This window comes from Chiloscyllium punctatum, chromosome 11 (genome assembly GCF_047496795.1).
Source record: "Chiloscyllium punctatum isolate Juve2018m chromosome 11, sChiPun1.3, whole genome shotgun sequence".
NCBI lineage: Eukaryota > Metazoa > Chordata > Chondrichthyes > Orectolobiformes > Hemiscylliidae > Chiloscyllium > Chiloscyllium punctatum.
This window is the reverse complement of record NC_092749.1, coordinates 46475731-46488421: the sequence shown is the minus strand read 5'-3', so window position 1 is coordinate 46488421 and position 12691 is coordinate 46475731. Positions and strand designations below refer to the sequence as shown.

Here is a 12691-nt window from a genome sequence, read left to right as displayed (position 1 = left end):
CTCAATTTTACAAAGGTTCTTTGATGGGGTGTGCACATCACACAAGTATTTTGTTGCCCATTCCTCATTGCCCTTGAGAGCATGGTGCCTCAGTCCCTGCAACGTATCTGGTGTAGGCACAGCCACCATGCTATTAAGAAAGGAGTTTGAAGATTTTGACTTATAGAAAGAATGGAGTAATTCCAAGTAAGGATGGTATATAACTTGTAAATAAACTTGCAGGTGTTGGTGTTCCCTTATGTCTGCTGTCTTTGTTTTTCAAGATTTTAGAAATTGTGGTTTAGGAAGGTGCTGTTGGTGGTATGAAGTAATTTCTTAAATTAAATAATTTAATCTTATTGAAGAGAGAGCAAAGCGTGTGTACAGGCTTTGTGGTTTATATCTTTTAATATGTTATATTTATCTGTTTTGGTTGTTTAAAATATTGAATAAGTGCATACAAGATTTTTTTCTGTGTCTTTGTTCATAATTTTGAGCACTTCAGTAAGGTCACTTCTTAATCTTCTCTGCTCCAAGGACAGTAAGCCAATTTCTCTACTTCTTTTTTGTATCTAAAATCTCTTATTCCTGGTATCATTCTTGTAAATGATTGATCTATGTCAATTAATTTACTCACAGTGCAAAGTCAGTTGTAAGTTTTGACGACCAAAGAATCAGCCATTCCACTGACCCAGAATGATTTATTGTTTCCTCCGAGTTTTGTCCATAGTAAAGATTGGTATAACATTCAAAGTCATATTCAGCACTTGTGAGAGAGAGTCCTGGGTTAGTAATATTTTAAATCAACTGGTAGGCTGGAGGGAGATGTAGACTTTGAGAGGAAATTGATTGACACTTTCCATTTGTCAAATACTATTACGTTTTCTATTACTTGATCAGTGCTATTTTGTACAAAGGTTTTGTAATATGTTCAGATTAATTTTTGTTTTGTCTGAATAACTATGGTTACTTAATTGTACAAGCCCATTGATTCCCTTTGGAACATTATCAGAATTAATAACATTCCTTGTGATTTTAATTCAAGTTTTACAATCTTTTATCAGATTTTTAAAATTTCTACCCTTCTAAATTGATCTCTTACCTCTACCATTTTTATGCTATAATACCATAATATTGTGCTATCCTGCAGGATGCTTCAGTTTCAAAATTATCAGATGCTTTTGATGAGCTATTTATTGTGTTATATTTAAATGGGAACAGTAGTACTTGTCTAGAGTTTACGTAGCAGTTAAATGAGTGCCAAAATAATTATTGCAATTCTTTTCCGTTAAACCGAGGAATAATTATTTCATTGCAAAAATGTAGGTAATGAGAACGATTAAGCTAAAATTATTTTGAGTCAGCTTTTATGTGATTACTAAAATACTGCTTAATTGGTTCTTGTCTACTTTGAACTGTACCTTTGAACTAGGAGTGCCTCATTGAGGCTGTAAAGCTGCCTCTCCCAAATTAAACTTACATGGACTTGACTGAAACAGTTGCTCTGACTATTTCTAATTTTCTTTGGGGGTGGAGCAGCTACAATGCAATCTCTACTCAAATCAACACACGTAGTGCTGGAGAGAGACTTGGCCATGGTGATGTTGTGCAACCTATCTTTGTTACTGGGGACAATAATACCCAGAAACTAGATAGATAGTACGGGATTGCAAACTGTGCAGTCTGAATAGGTTCCCAATTTTCCAGGGTGCATTGGCACAGTTCAGTGAGTTGAAGAACTGGAATATTTTTGCTTACTAGCATATTTTTTGCTGAGATTTTCAAAACTATTTGGAGTAAAACTAGAAAGTAAATTTAATTCAGATAATTTTATGTAGTGCTTTTCTTAATTTGTACTTGACCATCTTCTGTAATATTGCACATGATTTAAGATGAAGCAAGATCCCAATTGAAGGGATAAAGCAGGGGTTAAGTTGGTTTGTGCACTTGGCTGCAATTGGGTCCCCATTTTAAAATTATGCATTCAGTGATTTTTATGTCATTTGATTTCACATTTATAATTAATATTCTTATCTCGATTTAGAAGTGGAGAACTAAACTCTGTAAGAGCATGGAATTTTCTCTAGGACAGACTGAAGAACTAGTTGAGGCAAAACTCAAAATGAGATCTATGTAAATTTGGCATTCTGTAATTGTTCCTTCCCACTAATGGTAGTACTATAACATTCAAGTGTGGACTTTAAATTTTTTAGCAAAATCTGACACGCATTATAACTAAACTATAATTATTGCAGTGTAACACTCAGGTATCATAGTACCTGAAGGATGTGAATACGTTAAAGAAAGTATAAAAATGATTGATTTATGAGGGTATTGCTAAGACTTAAAAGTTTTGAGATATGAGGCAGATTAGGAGAGATTTAATTGAGGTGTATAAAATTATGAGAAGCCTAGATAGAATGGACAGGAAAGGGCTATTGCTGTTAACAGAGATGTGAAAGGATTGGAGTGGAGTTGAATATTTTTCTTTCATTCAAAGCATGAAGAAGGTCTGGAATTCATTCCAAGAAAGTATTGTAGAGGCAGAAGAATTTATCATTATTTAACAAAAATACACTTCAATATTTGCACATGTACTTAGATAGGAAAGGTTTTGAGGCATATGGGCCAAACATAGGCAAGTGGGAGTTGTTCAAATTGGGAAACCTGGTCAGCATGGTGGCCCTATGACTCTATATGCAGTTGAAGTACAGTAGGCAGCAAGATTTGATGTCAAGAGCTGGAAAATGGGATAAGGCTGAATAATAGCTTTTTATTCACAAGCATGAACATAATGGGCTTGTCCTCAGCAGTTCCATATTAGATCTGCAAAATTCTGTAGCTGTTTGAGTATTTCCACGAGATAAAATGCTGAAGCTATCCTGTAAAATCTGAAGAATATATGGTATTCTGCAACTTACGTTATTCAGTGCTTTACTGATCAACCATAACGTTAGATCAGAATTAAAACTCAAACAGATCTTATCCAATGCTGGCATCACAGAAACAGTAAATCTTGGTTGAAGGTAAACCCCCATGAGTTTTTTTTTCACATGGGTGTAACAGCACCTTTTCCACAGTGGTAATATGGGAATAATTTAGACCAGAGAGCCTTCCCACAATTTAAGCAAAAAATAAATTCAGGTGATGTAGGATTCACTGGGTGGACCAGTATTTACTGCCCTTGAGAAAGTGGTGATTAGCTACCTTCTTGAACTTCACTACCTTCTTGAACTTCACGACCCTTCATGTGCTGTAGGTAGACCCACAATGCTATTATGGAGAAGGGAGTTTGAGGATTTTAATCCAGCAACACCAAAGGGGCAATGATATATTTCCATGTCCAGATGATGAGCGGCTTGGAGAGGAACTCTATGGTGTTTCTGTGTATCTGCTGCCTTCTACATTGTAGTGAATGTGGATTTGTAAGGTGCTGTCAAAGGACTTCGATGAACCTCTGCATCGTGTATATGGTGGAGGGAGTGAATGGTTGTGGATGTGTTGCCAGTTCAGTATCCTGGATAGTATCACATTGTTTGACTGTTGATGGAGCTGCACTCATCCACACAAGAAGCAGGTATTCCTTCACAGTCATTACTTGTGCTTTGATGGGAGTGTCAGGAGAGGAGTTACTTGCAACAAGATTCCTGGCCCCTGATATTTTGTAGCCACAGTATTTGTTTGGCTAGTCTACTTAAGTTTCTGATCAGTGGTAAGCCCTAGGATGTTAATAATGTGAGATTCGGTGATGGTCATACCATTGACGGTTAGAATGGGTGGGCTTAATTAAATTTACATTCATTGGAGATGGCCATCGCATGGCACTAATTTGGCACAAATGTTATTTGTGACTTGTCCTTCCAAGCCTGAATGTTGTCTGTGGCAGGCTGCTTATAGACAGGTACTACTTCAGCACCTGAGGAGATCTAAATGATGCTGAACATTATGAAATGATGCCCACTTCTAACCTTACGTTGGAGGGATGGTCATTGATGAAGCAGCTGAAGATGGCTGGGCTGAGGATACTCTTCTACAGAACTGCTACAGTGATGTTCTTTAACTGAGAAGGTTGACCTCCAACAATCACCATCTTTCTGTTTCCTAAATATGCCTCCAACCAGCAGAGATTTTTCACCTGATTCCCATTTACCCCAATTTTACTAGAGCTTTTTGATTCCACACTCTGCCCATGACATCAAGGCTATATTTGACTATCATTCCCACCTCGCCTCTGCAGTTTGCTGTTTTGTAATGCTAAACAAATCAAAAGAGTATTTGCATTTACAGGTGCAAGACAGTTTGGTAAGTCAGCTGTATTTAGTAAACTGGAGAGTGTAGAAATATTTTTTGTTAAGATCTAATTACAATTTTGTTTTCTATTTCTACAGAGCGGAGGTTCTGATGTGTCTGATTATGTCAAAGGAGAGGATATCTTAGATATTTGGTTTGATAGTGGCATCTCGTGGGCACATGTATTAGAAGGTGAGAACTTAATATTAATGATGGTTAAACATCATAAAAAATCATTCATTGTTATGCACAGGATTATTGACCTTAAGCTAAAATTGACTGAAAGCTAAGTTAAAAATGCAGTAGACATGCTATAAACTAAACGTTACTGACCAAGTCAGAGGGAGGTTTTCATGGATTCAAGCAGTTGGCTTTTTTTTCCCCCCAATAATGAGTAGCCAAGAACTTAGAAAAATGTGTTTTGTTATTACATAGTTGCCTCAATAATTAGTGCTAATTGTTGAAACAACTTCATAATTGGGATCTGACCCATAAATCAATTCAATGGTCATACTTATACTATTTAATGAATGATAAACTTTGTAAAAGTAGTAGAAACACGACTGCAGAGTAGCCTGTCTTTGAGAATTTAGTCATAAAATTCCTAGAACAAATCAGAGGTTAATTATAGTTATATATCCATTTAGTTTCATAATTAAAAATAGGGAGACCTCTGGCACCTTGGACTTGAAACAACCTTTCCTTACACTTCGGCTAAAGGTAGCTCATCACTGGAATTAGTTCTGAAAGTTTGATATGAAGATAAAAGCCTCAGCCCTGTTTCTGATTCTTGCCTGTTTTGTGAAAGTTGTGGCCCACTTAGCTGTTAGTTACTTTTCAAGCGAAGTAAATTAACCACGTGCAATAAAATATCTTACCTGTTAAGTATATGGAGTTGAAACTGCATTGGGATCATTGAGCCACTGATCTGTTTCCTTCATTATTGCTATTTATATCCTTTTCTTTTAATTAGTAAACTTCCATCTTTGTTACTCACCAATTTGTTAAGCAATTTTCTTTTTCTATCCAGCCAGTCACATTACATGGAAGGAAAATTATACCCAGACTCATTCCAGCCAAATGTATGCTGAGAACATTCCATGTTCACCCATTTCTACCTAATTAGCTTTTGTATATAAAAAGAGGATGTTCCTGATAATACCTGTTCAATTGTGCTCCAATAATTTGTTAAAAAAAGCAAAATACTGTGGATGCTGAAGATATGAAATGAAAAGAGAAAGTGCTGGTGAACATCAGCAGATCTGGCAGCATTTGAGGACCAAGAAATAGTATTAACATTTCATGCCCGATATGATTCTTCTTCAGAACTTCATTCTGAAATTTTAACACTGTTTTTCTCTCCACACATATTGGCAAACCTGCTGACTTTCGCCAACACTTACTCTTTTTTTTTTAATTTCAGATCTCCACCATCCACAGTGTTTTGCTTTTTGGTTAACAAATTAAGACTTCTGACATCAGAAATCAGCTGGCTGGGTGACATAGAGGAAGGATGGAACAGTGAAGAGTCCCTGTGGTTCAGAGGTTGCACAGCATCTGTGGAGAGCTAAACAGTATTAATGCTTTTAGTGTAATATGATTGTTCTTTGGAACTTGGTTCTGAAATTTTAACCCTCTTTCTCCAGAATTTAATGATTCTATTCCGGTGACTTGTTCTATTCCCTACTGCTGTTTCTAACACCATCCTTCCAAAATAGGGCAGTACAATCTCTGAACTGCATGGACGCTTTAGTATATCACCCTACCTATCCATCATCCAGCCAATTGATTTCTGTATTAATGGTGGTAAAACCTAGTAGTCTCTATTAAGACTATAGTTTTAGGAATCATGACATAACAGTGTATTTTCTATTGGAATTGTTGTTCAATGGATCATTCCCAAGAATGAGGACGTTGGGGTTCGGATTAACCAGGCTTCTGAATACAAACCTCTCTTGCTCCTTTCTCAATGAACCCTTACTGTCACCTGCTAACAGACCTAACCACACAATGGAAGTATATTTTGGGTTTAAGTTATTAGTTTCACTTAATTAATCTTTCTTCAGTTGGGAACTGTTGAGATTTTTGTACATACCCTGGTTGCACATGAATTAATGATTTCACAAGTGGAAGAATATGTTGTAACAGAAGATGCTTCCAGAAACATTTTTAAGTTCTTGCTAGTTTCCTTTGACAGTGTGGGGAAGAAAGGTATTGAAGTGGGCATCAGTCATGATTGTATTGAATGGTGAAGTGGACTTCATGGGCTGAGTTGCCTACGACAACTCCTAGGTTTCGACATTTGGAGCCATCTGCAACTGCGATTCTGGTTCTTAAGTGTAGAGTTATAATACAGAGTTAGTATAATCCACTTTATGTCATTCTGACTGTAAATCAATAGACCAGCTTCCCTACTCAACTGAAACTATCGAACTGTATCCAATATTGAAAAAATATTTTTTTGTCTGGTGTATGAAAAGTAAAAACAATTTACCTACTCACAAGCTCCCAAGGCTGTCTCTACCTTAGAAAATTCTGACAGCAGCAGCTAGCCTACTTTAACCTGGTGAAATAATCCAGATTTTTGAGACTCCCAGGATTCCAACTCATATCTGTTTCCCTCAGTTGAAGTTTAATCCAAGTCAAAGGACCAAGGTAAGTTTCCAATTATTATAAGCGATTGGATAGATGAACTATTTTCCTTGCTTACTCACCCCTTTATTCACACTGCGTATTAAATGCTAGCTTTCCAATTGTAGACTAATTATGGGAAATGATAAATGAAGAGAAAGAATTCAGTACAGCTAAATGGGTGAGACATTTGATTTTATTCTCAAATTGCTTTGTAAATGGAAAGAATATCATTCCAAGACTCCACGTCAAGTTCACCTGTGAGTATAACTCATCGAGATATGCAATTGCAATGGAACTGCTTTCCAAGTAAATAATAATTGAAGCTAAAACAGAAATTGCAGGAGAAACTCAGCAGGACTAGCAGGACCTATGCAAGAAAGCAGAGTTAATGTTTTGAATCCAATGACCTTTCAGAAGAAGGGTCTACTCTGGAAAAAGTCACTAGACTTGTTAACTCTGCTTTCTTTCCAAAGATGCTGGCAGATTTGCTGAGTTTCTGCAGCAATTTCTGTTTTTATTTCAGATTTCCAGCATCTGCATCTCTTTGTTTTATAAAATTTGAGGCTGTTAGGAAGAATTTTACCTAAGTAATCGACTATGGGTGTCTTCAATGTGACAGCAAGAGCAGAAACTCACTTTGTTGCCATGCGTGCTGAAAATTACCTCGATTTAACATAGAACTGTGAAGCACATTCCCTGAATTCTCAGCAACAGATCTTAAGCTATAAAGTTATATTACTTTTAGAGAGTTTATAATGCTCCAGTGACACACGAGAATCACCTTCATAGGGCATGGAAAATAACAAACAAACAATATCTTGTGTTTGGTCAAGTTTCCTTTGGAGTCTGACTAAATTCAGTCATGGTCATGGGAGAATCAAATAAAAAAGAAACTATCTTCAATGTGCCATTCTCCCAGGCTTGTCGCCATCAACAGACCCTTGATTCACTCCATGTTGGGAGTTTCCAAGGGCCTGTTTCTTCACTTGACTGAACATGCTAATTCTTGACCCACATAAGCTAGAAAGATCTATAAGTCATGGGATCCTAAGAGTTACGGTGTTTCCTCATTATTAAGGTGTTTGGACTCAAAGCTGATGCAGCTTAATGTTAAGTTCTTGCCCTTTCGAAGGATCTGTAGCAAGGTTCTCTCAGTCGCTAATGTCAATGCTGCTGCAATTCACAGAGAGCTGCAGAGTGTCTTTGTAGCATTTACATCTTCCTCCCTTTGAATGCTGGCTTTTTGAGAGGTGACTTGAAAAATTAGGACCTGACTGGAGACATGCTTTTCAGCCATCTGGATACAATATCCAGTCATTGTCCATATTCTTGATTTTTAGGTTGTTTATCTGAATACTTAGAGTCGCTTCAAGAAAGACACTTGTATTTGTTCAACAGTGCTCCCATTGAATATAGAGAATGTGGTGGAATTGCTGGTGAAATTTCTCTAGTTCTTGTATGTCTTGGTGCAAAGTCCGTGTCCCACTGCAATACAGGAATGTGGTGATGACAGCTTTTCTATAAATTGGCATTTTTATGGAAATGTAGTGAACGTTGTCAAATATTTGCTGACATAGTTTGCCCAGCTGATCTGGTGTTAGATCTCCTCACCAATGATGAACTTTTGATCGTGTGATTGTGAAGGTATAGGGGACACGCAGCACATTACAGAGCATCTCTTTCCATATGTATAGAAGGTGGAATATTTGACTGACTAGATCTGCATTGATAGGACCTTTGTTTTGGCTGTGTTTAAGGTCAGCCCAAATCTCTGGTATCCAGAAATGAAGAGATGGTGAGTGTTTTGCAAATCCTGTTCAGGATAAGCAATGACTCCAAAGACTTCTGCAAACTAATAATCATATTTGTATATGGTGAGCAGTTTAGTTTTGGTACAGAGGTGACTGAGGTTCGACTGTTTCATCTTGGTGAAAGTTTGTAGTGACACCACAGGGCAGTTGATCTTTGTTGAGGTGAATAGCTTTTGTCAGATAGCTTGTAAATAGTTTGGGGTTATCTCACAGCCTTGCCTAACACAGTCCGGGTTTTGAAGGAGGCTGTTCAAGATCTTGCAGTCAAGACAGTTGCAGTCGTATTGTTGAATGAAGAGGAATTTCTTTTCTGAAGGTACTGAATTTGTGGAATTCTTTACCACCGAAAGCTATTGAGGCTTATTAAATATATTCAATGTGGAGATAGATGTTTAATCGGTAACGAAATCAAAGGTTTTAGTACAAAGTAGAGTTGAAGATTTTTAAATCAACCGTGATCTCATTGAATGGTGGAGAAGACTTGATGGGTGCACGTATAGTCTTTACGTGACACTGTTGCGAGATTGAGATGAGAGTTTTGCAATTTTCTTGAATCAAATGCTTTGGTCCAGTTAATCACCATAAAATCCACATTACATTAGCGTTCTCAACATTCTCCTTGAATTTGTTTAGCGACAAGGAACATGTCTGAGGTGTCCGTGGAAGGTCAAAAGCCCCACAAGCCCACAAATATATCTCTGGGAGGAATTACTTAGCCGCAAGAAGTGGATAATTCAGGAGGACACCTGTCAGAACTTTCCCTGCTCTGCATAGGAGGAAAATACCACGATAGTTCCCATAGCATGATTTTCCTTTCTTGAAGATAGTTGCCATTTTTGTATTACTGCAGTTTGAGGAGATGATAAGGTGGTCTTGTTCCACCCAAATTCATAGAATAAGTGCGTCGTGTCTTGATTTGAATAAAAACCCAATAACCTTGAAAACCTTAGCTGGAATGCCATTAGGGCTCGCAGACTGTTGTTTCTCATTCGTCTGATTGCTTGTTTCAGCTGGAGCTTAGGAGGTTGAGAGATGATCTTATAGAAGGACAGCACAATGGCTCAATGGTTAGCACTGCTGTCTCACAGCACCACAGACCCAGGCTTGATTCCAGCCTCGGCCAATTTGCTGTGTGAAGTTTGCACATTCTCTCCATTTCTGCGTAGGTTTCTTCCAGGTGCTCCTTTCCTCCCAGAATCCAAAGATGTGTAGGTTAGGTGAATTGGCCATGCTAAATTGCCAATAATGTTCAGGAATGTATAGGTTAGGTGGATTAGGGATGAAATATAGGATGGGGAATGGGTCTGGGTTACTATTCAGAGGATCGGTGTGGACTTCTTAGGCCGAAGGGCCTGTGGGGATTCTAATTCAAATTCATGTTCATAAAATCATGAGAGGTATGGATGGGATTAATGATAAGTTGCTTTCCCTAGGATGGAGGATTTCAAGACATGGGCACATTTTTAATGTGAGAGGAGAGAGATTTAGAAATGACACGAGGGACAAATTTTTTATACAGAGAGTGGTTCCCATATGGTATGAACTTCCTGAGGAAGTGATGGATGTGGCCACAGTTACAACGTTTAAAAGACATTTGGATAATAGGTAAGGTTTGGAGGTATATGGGTCAGGAGCAGGCAAGTGGGACTAGTTTAGTTTGGGATTATGTTCGGCATGGCCTGGTAGGACCGAAGGGCCTCTTTCTGTACAGTATGACTCAATGACTATCCTATCAATAATGATTCACCACGGATTCTACCGTGGGATCGTAACTGATTGCCTGGAGAGTGCAGTTGCAACTGTGAAGTCATGGTCGAGGAGTATTTGAAAATGTTCTTTGCAGCATTGATGGAAGACATTCATCATTTAGAAGAGAAATACCAAACTATGAATGAAGAGGATTTTGACCCCATGGGTTGGTCTATACTGTAATTGGCTCGTATCTTTCTGAATGCTTTGTATGTTGTGATGGTCAGCATGCTATTCCAAGTGTTGCACTTTCTCTTTCATCATTTGCAGTCTGCTTTCCATATTGTCCTTAGGTGTCAGCCTTCAGCTGTTAGAATGCTGCCTGTTCAATTTGTGATGTTGGATTGTTTTGCTGTGCAATGAAGGTAGTTTGTTTTTGCTGCAGGAGGTTGCGTCTTCTGCATTGTTTCTGTCAATCCAATCCTGGTGGTGCAATGCTTAAATCCTGTGGCCTCAATACAGGAGTATAGTACAGTTAACTTTATTTAATCCTAGGGCTATTCTTTCCATGACTTGTGGATGGATACTTTTGCATTTGACACTGTCTGACATATTTGGATATTTAGCTCTGTTATACATACAATGCTACTTTCGCTGGCCATAGAGGGACTGTCTCCAAACTAGAACAAGGAATTTTATTCCTGCCACTTTGCAGTTTAGCCACAGCTTCTGAGAGTCATTTAGGTGAATCATCTGATAGGCTGTTTGGACTGTTGACTTGAATAAACTTTTTTTTTTGTTTGAAATTTGAGAATGAAAATGAAATTATTTTCCACTGAAAATAATCAGTCCAGTACCACTATAAAATTACCCAGGCATTTTAGCATTCAAAGTACTCATTCAAGTGCTTTAACTGTAGTCTCTTTAGTACGAGTAAGCATTTAAGGTAAAGCAATGTGGAATGGTTCTCATTGAAACTATGCATGTCTTTTTCTATTTGTTTTGCAAATCTAACTTGGTTGAGACAAAATTCTATTGAAGTGAGGCAGTATAATGCAAATATCCTGGATTCTTACTTGAGTTTACAGTTAATTCAATATTGGTAGAATATTCACTGCACTTGTAATTAGTCATTTGAGTTGACAGGGAACTTGCATAAGTTCAAGTACATTAAGTCCTCAGTACATTGCTACCACATGGAGGTTAAATGGATTAAGATTGTTTATTAGATTCCTGTATGTTCCAAAAGAGTGCTCATTATGCATTTAACATAAGCATTGATACTGACCATCAATGCATACTCAAAGCAAGTATTGCATTTATTGATCATTCATCAGCATGTGACATTTTGTGATGATATGATCTGCTGTTGAATGTTGTCAGATTTTTCCAATATCGAGCTATAGTTCATCCTCTTCAATGGTAAAGCAATTGAAAACGTTGGCTTTAACTTGGAGACCAAATAATCTTTAAAAAGGACCCAGAGTGATAGACTTCTCTAAGGCTGTTTAAAGCTCCAATTCTCTTCAAACCTTGAGTGACATGCCCCCACCACCTCTAATAAATTTGTCTGTGCATTTGATTTGGCTCGTGCTACCCAGGAAAATAATTTTGAAGGTCCTAGCAATAGTTTGTCCCAGGATATATAAATGATGGCGCAATATTTTAATGGCTGGCACCTCCATCCAGTCTCAACTAAGACCAAAGTCACTACTTCCCACATCAGCAACTAAGTGGCTAATAGTAAACTGCAGATCTTTAGTTATTGTAAATTAATTAGGATTGGGCATACCCCAAGTGCCTTGGAGTCTCCTTAGATTGTAGCCTCATGTTTACTGCGAACTTCTGAAAAAGAGGAAACCCATAATCCCGTAAAACCATAATATGTTTGAACAGAAATAGGCTATTGGCCCCACTGCCATTCAGTGAGCTCATGGCTGATCTGATAATCCTGAACTCCACTCTCCTGCCTTTTCCCCACAACCCTGGACTCCTTTACTGATTAAAAATCTGTCAACCTCAGTCCTTTGCTAAGGGACCAAAACCATTAAACGTTTATCCAGAAACTAGTAACACTAACTAGTGATCCCATGCACACACTCTCCATACTCCTAGCCTCTTTCCTGTAGTATTCTGTCGGCTTCGGAATACTGTTCCTCTGTGTGGGCATAGAGCAGCCACACAAAACTCTTGGACTCTGTGCTGAATGGGTCAAGGGGGACAGTTAGTAGTACATTTTAATCAAAACTCATATAATACTCCCAGTCCAGCTTAATATTCCACCTCCT

The 12691-nt window shown here is 37.9% G+C and overlaps 1 protein-coding gene across 1 annotated transcript in view; it reads left to right on the top strand.

The window, feature by feature from the left end:
• iars2 (isoleucyl-tRNA synthetase 2, mitochondrial) overlaps nt 1–12691 on the top strand; it is a 97160-nt gene that overhangs the window by 48187 nt on the left and 36282 nt on the right. The window contains exon 14 of the mRNA XM_072580754.1: nt 4368–4461. Coding sequence (XP_072436855.1) covers nt 4368–4461 — 94 coding nt within the window. The remainder of the gene's footprint in view (nt 1–4367; nt 4462–12691) is intronic.